General features: G+C 44.1%; 1 protein-coding gene across 4 annotated transcripts in view; it reads right to left on the minus strand.

Moving 5' to 3' along the window:
* Positions 1 to 18,942: 18,942 nt before the first annotated feature.
* Positions 18,943 to 20,092, minus strand: part of Lrrfip1 (LRR binding FLII interacting protein 1) — a 109,290-nt gene continuing 108,140 nt past the window's right edge. For 2 of the 4 annotated variants that reach the window (XM_048344462.1, XM_048344461.1), the window contains one exon: positions 18,943 to 19,818. In XM_048344462.1, the coding sequence (XP_048200419.1) occupies positions 19,708 to 19,818 (111 nt within the window). In that variant the 3' untranslated portion in view covers positions 18,943 to 19,707. The remainder of the gene's footprint in view (positions 19,819 to 20,092) is intronic. The other 2 variants (XM_048344464.1, XM_048344465.1) reach the window with 2 other exon arrangements.

Raw genomic sequence — 20,092 nt, forward strand, 5'->3', positions numbered from 1 at the left:
GGAGTAATAATTTTGACAAGAAATGTACTCACTACCTTACATAACTAACTTCTCTGTACATCACCTTGACAATTAAATTTTTAAAAATACAGAAAAAAGGGATTCTGTGGCATAGCTACCAACTAGAGGATAGAGCTGATGGCAATGTCAATGCTTTCTCTTCAATTAGCATTTTCTCAACAAGAAAATACTTTCTTATAATACAGTAAAACAAAACCAAATCAGTGTAACTTCATAAAGCAAACCAAATTTATAAAGATAACAATTGTCATTAGTCATGCTGGTTTTACCTTATTTAGGAAATTTTCGTTAGGTGAGAGAGATGTTCCTGATCCTTTTGCTGGAAGCATCCGGGTCTCTACACTGTCTCGACTGTATGACCTGTCAGTATTACAAGCCACACTTCTTTGACTATCACTCTGCCATTCGGCAGGCCGCTTTTTATTCATCATGGTTATCTCTGTGTTGCTTGATGTAGATACCACAGAAGATACTGCACTTGTTGCCCTACTAGTTGTGAAACAAGCCCTAAAGTCAGTACTAACATCCACAGCCTGATTAATTGTGATCGCAGAACTTGCTGTATCTGTTACTGATTTAGGACATGTTCCTTTCATATCATGAGAGAATATTTTATTTGTAGTATGAGCAACATGTAGAGAACTATCCTCTTCAGTTGCCTGATTATTGATTGTAATCCTTGGTAGCAAAGCGGAAAAACTCAAGGCTGGCTCAGGAGTGCTTTCTAGGCTTTTATAATAGGAATAGCCACAGGCAGAAATAACGGAATCATCAAAAACAGAGTTCCAGTATGTTTGGCAATTGTGGGGTTGTAGTGTCTCCAAAGATTTGTCTTGGGGTAATATGCTAGGATCTCCAAAGTGATGTATTGATCTGTCATCAAAAATTGTATTTCCACAAAAATCTTTACTTTCTGTTACTTGAGATTTCACTTTTCTAGTACAAATTTTAGTTTTTAGTGCTTTTTGAGTATTTATGAAACCACTCTTAGATTGAGAGTCTTGGTTCCTAAGAGAACTGCATCTTTGTACCATGTCATCAAATGCTCTTTCCTGTTCATTATACTTTCCAAGCTCTGGTTCATGGTATTCTTTTAATATAGCAGAGTTTTGAAATTTAGAGATATGAGGTAAATATTCTTGTGTAAAAGCATTAAGTGAATTTGAAGAGGTAGTAGAACCACTCTCAAACTCAACATGACAACTTTTTTCTAGATTACTAACACATCTGACTCCATACCCTGAACTTGTTAATTCAACAACATCCAGATCAGATAAACCTAATGCTTTTGCTTGGTCAAAAGATAAATGCTTACTTATATACTCTTCCTCCGCACTGTGATACTCCTGTTGTGTGTCTTCATCTATATCATACTTATGCATAGCTTCATTATTTTCTTTATAGTCAGCATCTGAAACTTTGAGGATTCTTTCTAAGCCAATAGTCTTATTATCTTCATGTTCCAAACTATCAAAAAAGTTCTCTTCTCGTTTATGTATTCCGGGATCAAAATTTGAATTTAAAGAAGTAACATTTTCATTTTTCAGTTTTGACTCTGAATAATGAATAGAGTATGTTTCATTCAAAACGGCATAGTCAATCCCATCTTCAAACACATTTGACTGAGAGTGAGTGCTCTCTATACTGTTTTCTTGATTAGCTGCAAGAAATGGCTGTAGTAAACCCATGTTGTCAACATTGTTGATTCCTTTGTTCTTATCACTTTGTTCTAGTGACAAGGAATCCCACTCATCAGCAAAAAAAGCTGATTTGAATTCATCAGAACTACTGGAAGACAATGAATTTTCTTTCTTGGGATTAGAAGATTTATCTGATTAAAAAAGAAAATCAAATGTTAACAGTAACACTACAGACACTAAATACCAGAAAAGATCTGAGACATCATCTGGTGCAAACTCTTCCTACTGTGGAAATACTTTTTACATTCTCCACAACAAATACCTGCAACAAACAGAACTATCCCCTCTAGTACCCTCAGAACATGTATACTGAAGCTGTAGCCTTACTTGTAGCTGTGTGATACTACGTGGAAATGGGGCTTTTGGCGGTAATCAGGTTTATCTGGGGTCATAAGGAAAGGAGGCTCATGATAGGATTAGTGCCTTTCTAAAAGACATCTGAGAGCTTGCTTGTCCTTTTTCTCATGTGAAGACATAGGTCCTGTGAGGACACAGAACACAGTCATCCACACCCTACGAAGAGATGTTCTGTCAGACCTAACCATGTTGTTTCAGTCACTCAGTCAAGGGCATTTTATTACAAATAAAATGTTTTCCTGCGAAAACACAGGAGCCAAGGGTCTTCTTGAAATTTTCAGTAAGGAGTTTTCTATTTTATAGAGTAGCCATATATATATATAAATATGGGAAGCCTATTTTTTTTTCTGCCAGTCCTGAGGCTTGGACTCAGGCTCTGAGCACTGTCCCTGGCTTCTTTTTGCTCAAAGGTAGCACTCTACCACTTGAGCCACAGTACCACTTCTGGCTTTTTCTCTTTATGTGGTACTGAGGAATTAAACCTAGGGCTTCAGGTATGCTAGACAAGCACTCTACCACTAAGCCACATTCCCAGCCTAGAAGCCTTTTTTTCCTTTTTAAAATAAGATCATGTAATAAATGTGAGTTCTTCCTAGTGCCAGTCCTCAGCAATTTGTTAAAAAAAAAAAAACAACCAAAAAACAAAAAACGGGGGGGGGGGGGAGGGTGAGAATCTGCATGTTCTTGGCTTTCTTAAGGGTTGCAGATAAACACCCCAAAATGGAATCAAACTCCTAACAGAGTTGTACTTATGAAGCAGGTAACTTTGAGGCTTTTTTTTTTTTTGGCCAGTCCTGGGGCTTGAACTCAGGGCCTGAACACTGTCCCTAGCTTGGCTTCTTTTTGCTCAAGGCTAGCACTGTCCACCACTTGAGCCACAGCACCACTTCTGGCTTCTTTTATATATGTAGTGCTGAGGAATTGAACCCCAGGGCTTCAAGCATAGGAGACAAGCATTTTACCACTAGTCATATTCCCTACCTCAGAGCAGGTAACTTTGAAAAGAAAGAAAAACTGATGTAAGTAGAAGTTTCACTTATAAAAAATGCTTACAAGAAAATAGATAAATTATCTTGGGCAAATCTAACAGCAAGTACATCTAGATATGTGAAAGAACATAGCATTGTTAGAAAATTGTAAGCCAGCTTATAGGAGTGACAGGAATTACGAATTGTCAGAGACCTTCTATGATGGGCTAAAGTATTTGGCTTCTATTCTAGGGCAGGAAAGACCACTAAATGTCTCTTTAAAGGGTAGGAATGCAACTGGAAGTGAGTTGTACACAGCTGTGGCAACAGTAACAATGAAGTTTGAAGGAGGGAAGTGAAGGCAAGCAGATCAAGAGTACCGCAGTAAGGGGGCTGGGGCTATCACCTAGTGGTAGAGTGCTTGCCTTGTATACATGAAGCCCTGGGTTCGATTCCTCAGCACCACATAAGCAGAAAAGGCCAGAAGTGGGGCTGTGGCTCAAGAGGTAGAGTGCTAGCCTTGAGCAAAAAGAAGCCAGGAACAGTGTTCAGGCCCTGAGTTCAAGCCCCAGGACTGGCAAAAACAGAACAAGAGAACAGCAGTAGGACTGGAGAAGGCACTGATCTTCCACAACTGACAAGACTTAGCAGCTAATTAGGAATGGTAATGACAGAAAGATCTGTGGTTTCCATTTTATTTGTTTTTTTAATTAGACAGTTTGGAAACACATTTCCTATCATAACAAATTACACAAACATGTATACACAATTTGTGTATGAAACAAAAATTTTAGAAGACATTGAGTACTCTGTCCAACATATCTGACATTTTAATTTCATTTTGAGAATCTGATCACTATTTGCCAAACTGACTTCATAATTCATCACCTAGATGCTACTTGCTTACATATCATTCTAAGATAATGCTAAGGTTTCTGACTTGTAATACAGTCAAATGAAAACAGTCAGAGCTAAAGAGATAGGTTTAGATAGACTTAGAGGGTGAAGGAGGAAAAGGAAGGTGGGTCAGGGGAAGTTACAAGAACAGTTTGAGCAAGGGGAACTTTAAATTGGAGATTGCATACTGCAAATGCCCAGTAACATACTACAAATAAGACATTTTGTATAGGACTTCTATTCATATATTCTGGATACTATAGCTTTTGTATTTTTGTTTTTATATTTATTCTTTGTTTTATAAGTGAACTAGTTAATTTCCTTCCTTCTCTTTCCTTCCTTCCTTTCTTTCTTTCTGTTGGTCATGCAGCTTGAACTCTGGGTCTGGACTCTATCCCTGAGCTCTTCAGCTCAAGGTTAGTGCTTTACCACTTGAGCCACAGTGCCTCTTCTGTTTCTTTCTAAATTTATTGGAGATAAGAGTCTCATGGGCTTTTCTGCCTAGGCTGGCTTCAAACTATAATTCTCGGAACTTAGCCTCTGGAGTAGCTAGGATTACAGGTATGAGTCACTGGTGCCTGGCTAAGTATTCTATGTTAATATTTCTTTTTCACTTGTTCTCCAGATCAAACATTTTAAAGTTCATAATTTGTAGAGTATTTTTAGATGCAAGCACATAGATAACCATTTTCACACCCAATCTCTAGAAGCCTTTCCCTAGACTTTCAATCCTGATGCAGAAATGCATGGAATGCACAGCATATTGATTGTTCCATTAGGATTCACATTTATATCTTCACTATATAATACAGCTTTACCACTTTTTTTTACCACTTTTAAAATGACACATTTCATCTTCTTATAATGCTTTTAACATTAATAATACTTCACATTAATGCCTCCATTTTTATTTTTTTTAGTGTTGGCACTGGGGCTTGTACTCAGGGGATAATGGCCATACATTATTAGCTTTTTTACTGAAGGCTAGCCACAGCTTGGACCAGGGCTCCATTTCTAGCTTTTTGTGTGTGTGTGTGTAAGAATCTTTTGGACTTTCCTACTTAAGCTGATGGCTTCAAACCTTGATCCTCAGATGTCAGCCTCTTGAGTAGCTAGAATAGCAGACATGAACCACTGGCACCTGATCACACGCCACATCTGAAAGTTCATTTGTTTCTTACCTAGCTCACTTATTTTTAAAGCAAATTCAGATATTATTATTATTTTGCCTGTCCTGGGGCTTAAACTCAGGGCCTGGCACTGTTGCTGAGCTTCTTTTGCTCAAGGCTAGCACTCTACCACTTGAGCCACAGTGCCAGTTCTGGCCTTTTCTGTGTAAGTAATACTGAGGAATTGAAACTAGGGCTTCATGAATACTAGGCAAGACCTCTTAACACTAAGCCGCGTTCCCAGCCCATATCTTATTTTAAATCCTACCTTTCTGTTTCATATGTGGCTCATGACTAAGGTGGGATTTCTGTTTTACTCTAGAATATCACTTAACACTTTAAGCCACACACACACACACACACACACACATTTTTTTTTGCCAGTCCTGGTGCTTGGACTCAGGGCCTGAGCACTGTCCCTGGCTTCTTTTTGCTCAAGGCTAGCACTCTGCCACTTGAGCCACAGCGCCACTTCTGGCCGTTTTCTATATATGTGGTGCTGAGGAATCAAACCCAGGGCTTCATGTATAAGAGGCAAGCACTCTACCACTAGGCCATATCCCCAGCCCAAGCCACATATATTTTTTTAGCACATAAAGTTCAGTCATCTCATTTTTATGTTCTTGCCACTACTGCCTCCCCCTCCTCCTCTTCTTCATCGCCCTCTTTTCCCTCCTCCCTTCCTGTATTAGAATTTGCAATCTGGGCTTCCTGCTTGCCACAGCACCACTTCTGTTTTTGAGTGGTTAGTTGGAGGTAAGAGTCTCATGGGGACTGTTCTGCCTGGGCCAGCTTTGAACCACAATCTTCATATCTCAGCCTCCTGAGATATAGGCATGAGCCATTACTGCTTGGCTTTGTGCTGGTTACTTTTGAGGTATCAGTCATGCAAACTTTTCTGCCAGGGCTAGGTTAACTCAAAATCCTATTTTTGTTTTCCAAGTAGGCTAGGTATACAGGCATGAGCCACTAGTGCTACTTTCTTATTTTCTTTCCAACAACACCATCAGAAAAATAAATTTCCCATCTACATGACAGACAGATGGGACTTCCAAGCATGCCAGCCCTCTTGACCTCCTGCCAAACGTTGGTGATCTCAAAGAACACGATGGGTATGGTAGTTTATGCCTATAATCCCAGCTACATTGCAGGTAAAGGTATGAGGGCCGTAGTCAGAGTACAGTCCAGGCAAAAAGCACAAGACCAAAAATAAAGCACAACAAAACAGAAACCTAACCCAAAGGGCTGAGAGTGTAACTCAATGTGAAGGTGAGACTACAATGCCTGACATTTAAAACCCCAATGCCCATTAAGAAGAAAAAAAGAGAAAAATAAATTCCATATTTGTGGCAAGAAAAAACATGCTACTTCTTTTTTTTTGGCCAGTCCTGGGCCTTGGACTCAGGGCCTGAGCACTGTCCCTGGCTTCTTCCCGCTCAAGGCTAGCACTCTGCCTCTTGAGCCACAGCGCCGCTTCTGGCCGTTTTCTGTATATGTGGTGCTGGGGAATCGAACCTAGGGCCTCATGTATATGAGGCAGGCACTCTTGCCACTAGGCTATATCCCCAGCCCACATGCTACTTCTTGTGCAGCAGATGTTAACCTGTCCATTTTCTACTTTTTATTCTGAAACAATTCCCGAAAGCCTAGCTGGACAGAAAGCTTCTCCCCCTCCCCTCCCCAAATATGCTTTCCTGAAAGGTCCTGTGCCTCAACTGCCCATTCAAAGATCATATGAGGGAATTTCTCAAGTTAAAAACATGCTGATAATCTGGGCTCTTGGGTAGTGGCTCACGCCTATAATCCTAGCTACTCGGGAGGCTGAGAGCTGAGGACCATGATTTGAAGCATCTGGGCCAGGAGAGTCTGTTGCACTCTCATGTTAACTAAACTATCAAAAGAACCAGAAATAGAGCTGTGACTCAAATGGTAGAGCACTATCCTTGAGCAAAAGGAGCTCAGGGATAGTGCCTAAGTCCTGAGTTCAAGACCCAGGATCAGCATGCGCGTACACACACACACACAGAATATACTGCCTTAATGGAAGGATGACTTACAAAGCAGCAAGGGAAGTTGTCTGGCACAATTACATTTAGTACCCCATCATTTGAACCATACAAATGGTCTGGATCCTCACCTTTTTGCAGACTTCCTCCATTATTGTGGTAGCCTTTTCCAGAAGTTGTCTCCATCATGGAAGTGGCCTGCATCATTCAAGAATGTGTATTAAGAAAAGGTGGAACACTGAACTTAGCCCACTTCAGTGGACACATGAGCGATTCCAGAAACCAGCAGAAGAAATTGTCAGTCAACCCACAAAATCATTTTGATCCCCCATACTCTACTTATCTTCACTGCCCATACCCTTTAAAAGATGAGGTGTTGTCAATGGAATTCTGGGGATCAGCTATTACAAAGATACTTATTAAGTTTGAAAACCTAAGAGTTGACTAATTCTAAGTGAACTACTTCAATATTCTAAAAAGATCCCTTTTCCTGTTCTACAATGAGAAGACATAAATAAGATCTCATTCCATGAATACAACCTGTGTAGATCTGACTTCCTAAGCTTGCCACTTATAAAGCAATGGACTAGACAGGCCACCTAAAGAAAAGAAAAGAAAAAAGCAGTGGATTGCCAGGCACCAGTGGCTCACACTTGTAATCCCAACTACTCAGGAGGCTGAGATCTGAGGATTGAGGTTCAAAGCCAGCCCAGGCAGGAAAGTTCATGAGACTCTTATCTCCAATTAATCACCAGAAAACCAGAAGTAGCTCTGTGGCTCAAGGGGCAGAGAACTAGCCTTGAGCTGAAGAGCTCAGGGACAGTGCCCAGGCCCAGAGTTCAAGTCCCATAACCAACAAAACAAAACCAAGTGGACTTCTCTAAATGAAAAGTAAATTAAACTTCTAGGTCAGAGGCAAAGTTATAAGCAAAAGGCGGCCCAGCTTTAGATGCGTATCAGTTTTTTTTGGTGTTAGTAGAGTTTGAATCCAGGGTCTCATACTTGCTAGGCAGGTGCTCTACCAGTGACCTTAGCCTCTAGCTTTAGATGCTTTTTTTTATTAAATAAAACTGGAGGGCTGGGGATATGGCCCAGTGGCAAGAGAGCTTGTCTCGTATACATGAGGCCCTGGGTTCGATTCCCCAGCACCACATATACAGAAAACGGACAGAAGTGGCGCTGTGGCTCAAGTGGCAGAGTGCTAGCCTTGAGCAAAAGGAAGCCAGGGACAGTGCTCAGGCCCTGAGTCCAAGGCCCAGGACTGGCCAAAAAAAAAAAAAAAAAAAACCACAAAAAAAACTGGAAACTAATCAATTCAATCTAGAAAAGACCTAAAGACAAACCAAAAAAGTAGATAGTAAATTTGTGACAAAAACAGAAAGGATCAATTTAAAAATAGCCAATATGGTAAATACAATCAAAACCAATTCTTTAAAAAGATAAATGAAAGTATCAGACAAATCCAAGAGAGGATTAAAAAATTAGCAATGAGGGCTGGGGATATAGCCTAGTGGCAAGAGTGCCTGCCTCGGATACACGAGGCCCTAGGTTCGATTCCCCAGCACCACATATACAGAAAACGGCCAGAAGCGGCGCTGTGGCTCAAGTGGCAGAGTGCTAGCCTTGAGCGGGAAGAAGCCAGGGACAGTGCTCAGGCCCTGAGTCCAAGGCCCAGGACTGGCCAAAAAAAAAAAAAAAAAAAAAGCAATGAGAAAAAGAGCATCTGACACAAGTCCATAGTCCCAGCTACACAGGAGATAAGAGACTGAAGCAGATTGTTTAAAGCCAGGAGTGTAGAGCCAGCCTGTGCAAATAGAACTCATGTCTTTAAAAAAAGTTTAAAACAAATAAATGGAGTATCTTCTCATTGTTTATTTATTTTTTTTTGCCTGTCCTGGGGTTTGGGACTCAGGGCCTGAGCACTGTCCCTGGCTTCTTTTTGCTCAAGGCGCACTGTACCTCTTGAGCCACAGCGCCACTTCCAGCTTTTTCTGTGTATATGGTGCAGAGGAATTGAACCCAGGACTTCATGCATGCAAGGCAAGCACTCTACCGCTAAGTCATATTCCCAGCCCTCTTTTCATTTTTTTTTTAAAGCAGAATTGGGATTTAAACTTAGGGTCTTGTGCTTTGGGCAGGTACTCTAAGGTGAGGCACACTCACAGCACAAACTGGAAATAAATCTCTCCCCTTCCTTCCCCCTCAGGGTCCCTAGCTTGCATTCTTGGCTGGCACTCTATTCCTACAGCCTGGATTTTTACTAGTTTTCTTTGTGTGTGGGGAATTACAAGGGATTTAACTCAGGTCCTCAAATTTTCTAAGCAGGTGATCTACTACATTTGAGCTGCACACACGTCTCCCTTGCCTTGACTAGTTTAGAGGTAGGGTCTGGCTTTAAGCCCAGGGCTGCTGTCCTCCTACTTGTGTTTCCTCCTGTTGCCAGGGATAAGAGGGACATGCCACTGTGCCTAGACATAGTGCTAGACAGTGATGAGAATTTAGGTGGTGATGTGTAAGTAGATGAACAAATTTAAAGAAGATACAATTAGCTGAGCTCAACAAGAGTTCAAAAAATATGAAATAAATGAAATAAAGACAATGCAGGACAGGAAAGAAAAATTCAATGAACACAGAAATTTTAAAAATAAATCAAATTGAAGAGATGTTTACCCCAAATGAAAAACTCAAGTCAAAAGCCTAGCTAACAGAAGAGAAAACAGGGTATCAAAGTTTAAAGATAAACTCAGAGGAACTAATTATTCAACTGTATTGAAAAACACACTAAGAAAAAAAGAGTGAAACTTACAAGCCTACTGGTACACCATCAAAAGACCCAACTTTCAAATTATGTGTGTAGAAGAAGAAACACAACTAGTGGCATAGATAACCAATTCATTAAAACAGAATCAGGAAACTTCCTTAACCTTGAAGAAGAAAGGATCAATCTAGATAGACAAGCACTGACAAGATTCCAGCACAATAATAGCATGATATAATAAAACCTCACCAAAGAAATTTTAGAACTAAATGACATAGGAGACAAAACAGACTTAAACACCTATAGAGTATGTGATCCAGTTGGTGCCTAACATATGTTCTTCTCTGCTGCCCATGGAATTTTCCCAGAATACATCATATTTTTGAATATGAAGGAAGTCTTAGCAAGCATAATAAAACCAACTCCCTTTATTCTACTAGATAATATTGGAATTTAATTAGCACTTAGCAGAAAAAATACTACAGAAAAATGTTCAAACCTATGGAGATTAAACAACATATTGCTGAATGACCAGTGGATCATTGAAGAAATAAGAATAGGCAGCAGGAAGGAATCAAATAGCTCCTAGCATCTAATAAAAATGAGAACACAACCTACCAGAAACTTTAGAACCAGCAAAGGCCATGCTAAGAGGCAATCTTATACCTAAGAGTGCCAATATTAAAATAAAAAAAGACAATTCCCAAATAAATAGACTAAAGATACACTTCAAATTTCTAGAAGAACAATAAGCTAAACCCAAAATTAACCAACAAGAAGAAATAACATCAGGGAGGAAATAAGAGGGAACTAAAGTCACTATACACAGAAATAATGAAATAAAGTTGATTCTTTGAATGAATAAAATTGATAAACCCATAGCTAATTTGACCAAAAGGTAGGAAGAGACTTAAATCAACAAAATTAGATATGGAAGAAAGAATAGTACAACAAATATTAATGAAATCCAAAGGATAATGAGAATACAATTGACCTACAAAAATAAAAGCAAGAGGATTTAAACCACTTAAACACTGAAATAGTAAGTCACACAACAAAGAAAAGCCCAGGACCGATGGATTCAATGAATTCTCAGACATTCAAAGAATTGACACCAATATTCCTCAAACTCTTTTTTTTTTTTCTTCTGCCAGTCTGGGGCTTGGACTCAGGGCCTGAGCTCTGTCCCTGGCTTCTTTTTGCTCAAGGCTAGCACTCTGCCACTTGAGCCACAGTGCCACTTCTGGCTGTTTTCTATGTATGTGATGCTGAGGAATCAAACCCAGGGCTTCATGTATAGGAGGCAAGCATCAAACTCTTTTATGAAATAGAAAAAGAAGTAATTCTACTTAACTCATTCTACAAAGTAGGACATGACAAAAAGAGAATTATACATGAATCTCTTTTATAAACATTCTCAAAAATTCTCTAATTCTTTCAAACTGTATTAACTCATTAGAAAGGTTATATACATCATGATCAAGCTGGTTTAATCCTAGGGATGGATGTATGGTTCAACTTATATAAACCTATGACTATAATACATCACACATCAAGGGCAAAAATCACATAACCTAAATAGTTGCCCTATAAAAACCTTTATTTGACAGACTTATCCAATATCATACTAAGTGGGGAAAAACTGAAATCATTTCAAGTCAGGAACAATACTGTTCATTCTCTCCAGCCTCATTAAATATAGTATTGGTAATCTTAGCGAGAGAAACAAGTCAATATGAAGACATAAAGGGGAGTATAAAAGGAAGATGTCATATTATCCCTATTAGCAGATATGATCCTATTCTTAATACATCTTACAGATTCCACCAAAAATGAATAGATCTGATGAAAATATACAGCAGAATATCAACACTGAAAAATCCGTAGCAAACAGGTAACATTGATCAAGAGTTGTTGCACTTGTAAATTAACATGTTGAATTGGTACTGTTTTGTATGACTACTTAAAGGTAATTAAAAACCCAATAGCTTTTTTATGTTGGCACAGGCTAAAAAATCAGAAAAATTTTCATCCACAATAGCTTCAAGAACAATATAATAAGTGAAAGATTTCTACAATGAAAACTATAAAACCTTGAAGAAAGAAACTGAAGGGCTGGGGATATAGCCTAGTGGCAAGAGTGCCTGCCTCGGATACACGAGGCCCTAGGTTCGATTCCCCAGCACCACATATACAGAAAACGGCCAGAAGCGGCGCTGTGGCTCAAGAGGCAGAGTGCTAGCCTTGAGCGGGAAGAAGCCAGGGACAGTGCTCAGGCCCTGAGTCCAAGGCCCAGGACTGGCCAAAAAAAAAAAAAAAAAAAAAAAAAAGAAACTGAAGACACAAGAAGATGAAAGACATTTCATGCTCATCATATATCAGCAGATTTAGTATTGTGAAAATGGCTATACGATCAAAGGCAATCTATAAATTTAATGTAATACCCATGAAAGTCCAATGCCATTTTTCACAGAAATAGAAAGATGAACCAAAAAAAATCACATGGAAGCACCAAAGACAACAAATAGTAAAAAACAATTGAGTCGAAAGAGCAATGCTGGAGATATCACAACCCTGGACTTCAAATTATACTACAGAGAAAGAATAACAAAATCCCCATCTTAGTGGCGTACGATTGGAAGACTAATAGAAGTCTCAGGAATAAAACCACACCACAACAGCAATTTATTTTCCCACAATGGATATTCACGTGAGCCAAGACAGCCTCTTCAACACACGGTGCTGGAACTGTTTATCTACTTGCAGGTGACTAAAAGTTGACCTCTCTCACACTCTAAAATCAACTCCAAAATGAAATCAACAAAATCAAGAACATGCCTGAAACTCTGAAATCTTTTAGGGTGAAAACTCCGGAAGTAAGAGGCTTAGGTAATTATTTTCTGAATGACGCTCTAATTGCCCAGGAGTCAAGAACACGAGTTGACAAATGGGGCAAACAAAGTTTCTGCACAGCGAAAGAAACAGTCACTAGAACCAAGAGAGAATCGTCAACGATGGGCAGATGCAAACCAAAACCACAAGGAGGGAGCACTGTGCGCCCACCAGGCGGCAACGCTAGGCGGGGGGGGGGGGGGGGGGGGGTTGGGGTGGGAAATTGGGCAACCACACAGTTTGGCAATTCCTCTGCAGAGCCCCCGGGGGGGGGGGGGACCAACCCCGGCAATTCCGCTCCCGGTGCATTGCCCGGATTGCACTAGGGTCTCCTTTACCTAACAGTGGTGTGGGCTCGGGGTCCAGGCAGGCACCCCAGGCCTGGTCCTCCACACCCGCCTCGTGCCCACCGGGGCCGGTCAGCGTGCACCCGTGCACCCGGTCCCCACCGGCCTCAGGAGAGGACCTCCCACCGGGCCGCAAGGATCGGAGATGCGACAGGCAGTCCCGCGAGCTGCGGGGAGGTCACCCCGAGGCCCAGTCCAGCGCGGGCCTCACCTCCTCACCTCCGCTCACCCCGCGTGCCCGCCCCGCCCCCCCACGTGCGCGTGCGCACTTGGGAGTCACCGGCGCGTCTGCAAGGTCGGCCCCGAATGCTGGTCCCCGTCTTTTCTCGTAACAGGGGTTTGAACTCAGGCCCCCCGCCCCCGCCCCCGCTTGCTGGGTACCAGCTCTGGGCAACCCGCGCCGGAAGGAGCCGTGGCGCCCAGGCCGCCGGAGGCCGCTCCCCAGGCCCCTCCGGCCATTTTGGGACGCCCGGCCCGCCCTCCCCCCCCCACCGCCCACGGGCGCCCCCCACACCTGGGCTCGCCTCGCCCCCGGCGCTGGAACCCGGCGCTGGCCCCCCACCGTCCCCCCCTCCGCGCTCGCCCGCCCGCCCCCCACACCACCGACCGGCGTCGACCTGCGGCGGCGCCTCCGCGGCTGGCGACGCCTCGGCTCCAGCACCGGCACCGAGCTAGCTGCCGCCACGGAGCGGAGCAGGCGCGGTCGCGGTGGCCCCTGGGTAACTGCCGTGGGCGGCCCGCCCCCCACGCCTGGCGACGTGCGCTCTTATTGGCCAGCGTCCACAAGCCGGCGCGGTGATTGGCCCGGCGCATGTCTAAAAGCGCGGGAAAACCCCCTTCCGCCTTCTCGGCGGGAAAACCAGGCTGACGGTCGGCCGGGGCCACGAGGCGCCCTGTGGCCTGCGGGACGTCCCGCGCGTGGCTCGGCCTTCCCCGGCTCCCAGGGTGGAGGCGTCGCTTCCCTCCGCGGCGGACCCGAGGGCGCGCCACCGACCCGGCCACCAGGGCGAATCGCGACCCACCGTATCGCCCTTTGAAAAAGCCGGACTCACCGAGAAAGCCGGTTCCCTTCGGCTTCCCGGGGAGGGGCCGCGCGGAGCCCGCCGTCACTGCGCAAACGTCTGCTTAGCGTGGGTTCTTTTTGGTACTAATTTAATTTTTTTAAAAAAATTGACATTAAACTACACTGATTAAAAAAAAAATGATTACGCTGGTAGCACTGGGACTTGAACCGAGGGTGATGCGAAGTCATTTTGTGATGGCTTAATACACTTCGGGTAAGTCCGGCTGCTAGCCCCATTGCCTCTGGATGCCTCTTAGAGGGCCGGGTCTTGCCCTTGTCACAGTGGATGTATTTAAAAGGTTCCGGTTGTTATGCTGCCACCGGTGCCTGTTAGGCTTACAGTCCTAGCTACTCGGGAGGCTGAGATCTGAGGATTGGGGTTGGAGGCCAGCCTGGGCAGGAAAGTCTGCGAGACTTGGATCTTCAGTTAACCACCAGAAAGCCTAGGAGTGGAGCTGTGGCTCAAGTGGGAGAACACCAGCCTTGAGCAGAACAGCCAAGGGACAGCAACTAGGCTCTGAGTTCAAGCCCCGGTATGGGCACAAATAAAGTGAATGCTAATGGATGAAGAGGGAACAAGGCAGGAAGAAGCAAGACTGCTGTTGACAAAGCTAATAATGGAGACGGGGGGTTGTGCTAGGTTGGCCATAGTTCCCCTGAGCCGTGCAAATGGCATCTGCAGCTGGCTGTCTAGTTTCCAGCCACCGAGGCCCTGAAAGGGGTGACTAGTAGTTTGTCCAGGGGAGTGTAGTTGCTGACAAGACAGGAAGAAACAACTCTCTGCTTTAAGTTCTCTGCACTTTCTCTTGACTGCTCTACTACAGTTAGAGGTTTTGGAAATTTCTTTCTGGTGCAGGCAGACATTGATTAAAATGCTCGTTCCATTATTGGTCCCCGTTTAATCACCAAAAAGCCAAAATTAGAACTGTGGCTCAAGAGGCAGCGGAAGCCTGGAGTGAAAAAGGTGAGAAGCAGCACCATGACTCTGCTTTGAAGTCACAGGAGTGGAACGAATTTTTTTGTAAATGCATGGTAATTATACTTTTATTTTCTTCCTGACTTAGATGAAAATGTTTTTATTTGCTGTTTTGCTTTAAAATTGGATGCTAGCTATTTAAACGTTGTTTTTGAAGTATTATCTCAAACTTGTGGTTCCCCTGCCTCAGTTCCCAGTCTTCAGTCACTGACCGTTACACTAAGGTCAAGATAATTGTGTATGTATGCCAGCCCTGGGGCTTGAATTCGGAGTCTGGGCACGGTTCCGGAGCTTTTGTTCTCAAGGCTAGCATTCTGCCACTTCAGATGCCGCTATCCTTCTGGCTCTTTGAGATTTTCCCACCCAATCTGGCTTCAACTGGCCAGGATCCCTCAGACCCTCAGGATCTCAGCTTCCCGAGTAGATGGGATTATAGACACCAGCCACCAGAGCCCAGCTACGGCAATGGTTTTTAAACAGGAGCGTTATACTTCTGTTCTTCAGTCAACATTGTGAATGTTTTTCAAGATCTAATGAGATAACCATATTTTCCCTCCTTATTTAGTAGAGGTTACAGTTCCCTAAGTCCAGTGATGAGTCCAATGCTTCTTTGTCAATGTCACTCCTTCCATTGTTCTCCCCATTTTCTCCCTCCAATCCCTACCCTTAAGTGATATAGTTTGGTTTTTACATAATGTACATTGGCTATGATGATTGCATTTGCTCATTCTTCCTCTCTCCATTCAACATATGTGTGTTTATTAAATTTTGGTTTTTGTGCTGGTCTTGGCGCTTGAACTCAGGCCCTGGGCTCTGCCCCTGAGCTTCTTTTGCTTAAGCTTAGTGCTCTATCATTTGAGGAATAGCTCTACTTCGGGCTCTTTTTGGTAGTTTAATGGAGATAAGATTCTCATGGACTTTCCTGCCTGGGCTGGCTTTGAGCTGTGGTCCTCAGATCTCAGCCTCCTGAGTAGCTAGGATGACAGGTGTGAGGCACCAGAAACGTGGCCTGATTGATCGTATGGTTTTAAAAACGGATCCATTCACCTTGTTAATAAAATTTAATTAAAAAATAAAACTGATCCATGATAGTTTTTCTAATATTAAGCTGTCTATAAAGCATATTATTATGTTGAAATGGTCCTTTATGCCAATTTTAATTTTTAGACTTTCACATTTTTACTGCTAAGATTGAGTGTTTGCAGATATGGAAACTGTCCATATTCTTTACCATTTCAACGAGTCTCATAAAAAAATATTCTGGCTGGGTGCCAGCAGCTTGTGCCTATAATCCTAATTATCCAAGATATTAAGATCCAAGGATAGTAGTTCAAAGCCGGGCAGGAAAGTTTGTGAGACTCTTATCACCAATTAACCATCAGAAAACAAGCCAGAAGTGGAGCTGTATCTTAAATTGTAGAGCATTAGCCTTGAGCACAAAAGCTCAGGGACAGTGTGCAGACCCTGAGCTCAAGGCCCAGGACTGGCGCACACACACAAAGTTCTGAAAGCTGGGTGTGATAAATATGCTTCCCAATGTGACTGGAGTCACAACAATAAACACAAAAACAAAGAATTGACTCAGCAAGGCAAAATTTGCTTCTGTAGAAGGGTGCACCATTAACCAAAAACCTGGCAAGCAAGAGCACAGGTCAGGCAGGCTGCTCTCTTATCCCTAACACAGCAGGCCCTGCCCCTCTGCTCTGATTGGTGGAGCTCAGGTTCACCACCTGCCCAAGATTGCCTAGTTTGAATAAGCTAACATGTATTTACATAAAGTGACTTTGAAATAAGATTCACAATATACAAGTCATTTCAAAATATACCCACATCTTCGGTCATTTATTGAACAGTCTGAGGGGTGTCTTCATTCCATCCTGAAAAGAAACCAGTTTAAGACAAAACCTTATGCTTCAAAAATGCTTTCTCATCCCAAAGCAGTTCCTCTCTCACTTTCAGGCCAAAGCAGGAACGTTCAGCAATACGCTGCAGCGACAGCAAACAGGCTGGACCTGATGGACTCTGATCGCGCCCTCTCCAGGACTGGTGAGTTCACTTTCTCAAACCTGCAACTTCCGAAGCTTTCTCTAGTGGGAGATGAGAATCTTGCTTTCTGGAATACTGAAGGGCCGGGGTGCACCCCAGCAGGCTTGGGAGATTATGTACTCCAGAAGCATTTCCTAGTATGATGGTTAATCGTGATTGTCAATTTGGGGAGATTGAGAGCGAAGAGGTTAGTAAAGCACTCTTCTGGGTGAGTGTGTGTTTACTGAGAGGATGAACGAGGGGAAAGACCTGCCACGAATGGGCGCTGCACCATCCCATAGGCTGGGTGGAACCGAAGCGAGCAGCAGAGCGGGTATCAGGCATCTGACAATATGGGCGTCGCCTTCGGTGAGTCACAACTGAGGGTGTCCCGGCACAGGGGCAGAGCCCACGGAGGAAGCCCAGCATCTTCTGGTGATCAGGACAGCACCTCCAGCAGCCAAGTAGATCCTGCTCAGACTGCTGGGAAATGCCGGGTCACAGGGAGGACAAATCAGCAGCAAGTCTCCAGGAGTGACACCTGCAGCAAATGTTTTACTCAATGAGATAAATCCAGACTTCCTGGATTAAGAAGTGTGTGTGTGTGTGGGGGGGGTGACTTGGACTTTGAGTTTCTGTAAAGACTGGTATAAGAGATAGACTGGAGGGACTGGGAAGGTGGCCTAGCGGTAGAGTGCTTGCCTAGCATGCATAAAGCCGAAGGTTCGATTCCTCAGCACCACATATACAGAAAAAGCTGGAAGTGGCGTGTGGGGATGCTGGCTGTATGCATAGAGGGCCGGTCCCCGGCTGACCCTCCCCTCTTCCCGCCCTGGGGCCGCATGGCCGAAAGCCACTCCTATGCCTTCTGGGTCCGGAACCGGAAGGAGTAGTTCTGGCTCGGCCCACCTCCCGTCTCGATCTTGGGTCCACGTGGATGCCTCTAAAGAAGGCGCCGCCGGAGCCCAGGGGTGGTTCTATTGGGGCATGACGTCAGCCTGTGGGGGGAGTCCCAGGGTGCCACTCTTGCCGAAACAGCCCGGCTTAGCCAGTCAGCCAATCATCCCAAGTCCTTCCCCTTCCCGCCTTTGTCACCGTAATAAATCCTTCTCCCCGCCCTCTGGGCAGGCGAGGCAACCCTCTTCTCTGCTAAACGTGATCCCCAAGAGCACATTTTGCCTTCTGCAGGCGGGAGGCAAAGCCGAGTGCTCTTTCATAGTTTGGGGTTCAGGCATTTTCCCTGGGAGATAGGGGGGAAGAAGGGGTCCCAGAGATCCCAGCAGTGGCGCTGTGGCTCAAGTGGAAGAGTGCTGGCCTTGAACAAAATGAAGCCTGGGACAGTGCTCAAGCCCTGAGTTCAAGCCCCAGGACGGTTTTCTTTTCATTCCAAGTGCACTGAATGTTCATGAATACTCCCCTCTGCCACACCTTTTTAACACAGGGGAAGAAAATGAGTTTATTGGAAATGTTAAAAAAAAAAAAAAGAAAGGGCTGGGAATATGGCCTAGTGGCAAGAGTGCTTGCCTCCTACACATGAAGCTCTCGGTTCGATTCCCCAGCACCACATATATGGAAAACAGCCAGAAGGGGTGCTGTGGCTCAGGTGGCAGAGTGCTAGCCTTGAGCGGGAAGAAGCCAGGGACAGTGCTCAGGCCCCGAGTCCAAGGCCCAGGACTGGCCAAAAAAAAAAAAAAGAAAGAAAAAGATGATTCCAGATGCACAGAACTACAAATAGGCAATCAGTGAAAGATTTTATTTCTCAGTAGGGAAAAAAATAAAAACCACATTGCTCAAGTCTTTTAACATTTCATATTTTATTTTCCTAATAGTACATTCTTTAAAAGAAGTTAACAACTTCAATTCCAAATATAATGCAAATGAAAAGCTGTCATTTTTCAGAGAAGCTATTGCCTAATTACCCTGGAAAAAAGTATTCTCATGACTGAACAGATGCAAAAAATCCCTTAGAAAAGCTTCATTTGTTGCCTGTAAAGAGTTTTCTTAAGGTCACTTTTACGCCTAGACCATCCTCTTGTTCGCAGTGAGAGTTTCGCTTGGTAATGGCTTGTGGTTCCACAGTGTTTCGTGTATGAAAAGCATAGACTAAGAGATACTACGGAAGTCACTCAAATTGTAGTTCTGCCCTGGAGGAGTCCCCACACGGTAACATTTCCCCTTAACCTTCAGCAAGACACATGAAAAGACAACTCATGTTCCACGTTCATCTTGGCCTCGGTCGGCCCGAGCTGTGCCACGGAGACGCCGAGCTTCCACGAGGCCCAGTGTGCTTACAAAGAAACCTGGAGGTTCTGAGAGCCGGCCCAGCCTGGAGAAGGCGGCTGCAGACCAGGCCGCCCCGGCGGCTGCGGGCTTCTCTGGAGTGGATGTGGCCCGGGTGGGAAGGGCCAGGGGCTCCCCCTAGCGTTCCGCGGAGGCATTGCGGAGGCATAGGGGAAGCGGCGCTCTCATAGGACAGGGAAAAGCCCAGGGGCCACACACACACGCGCAGCTGCCCCGCAGGCTGGTGCTTACTGCTGGGACAAAAGTGCACTCCTGTTCGCTTTCATCTTTTCCAGACGCTTCACTAGGTGGCCATTGCTCACCTCAAGCTCTTCCGTTTTATCCAATGCGGAGCGAAGCTGAAGCAAGAAGGGAAGGCAGTGAGCTTTAAGGAACGACGGTCCTCACAACAGAGCAATCAGTCACCAAAATTCTGTCCCAGGGAGCACAACACACTGAAATCCTAAACATTCACACGTGCGTTCGTGTGTGTAAGTGTGTGTTTATTAGTTTAAAATGTGGTGAACTGCTTATGCTTTTGCCATCCTGACTACCCAGGACTTCCTTCCTATCAGGTAAATCCCCAGACATGACGTGCTAGTGGAGACCTAGAGGTCTCTTAACACTTGAGTG

This window comes from Perognathus longimembris, chromosome 4 (assembly GCF_023159225.1).
Source record: "Perognathus longimembris pacificus isolate PPM17 chromosome 4, ASM2315922v1, whole genome shotgun sequence".
NCBI lineage: Eukaryota > Metazoa > Chordata > Mammalia > Rodentia > Heteromyidae > Perognathus > Perognathus longimembris.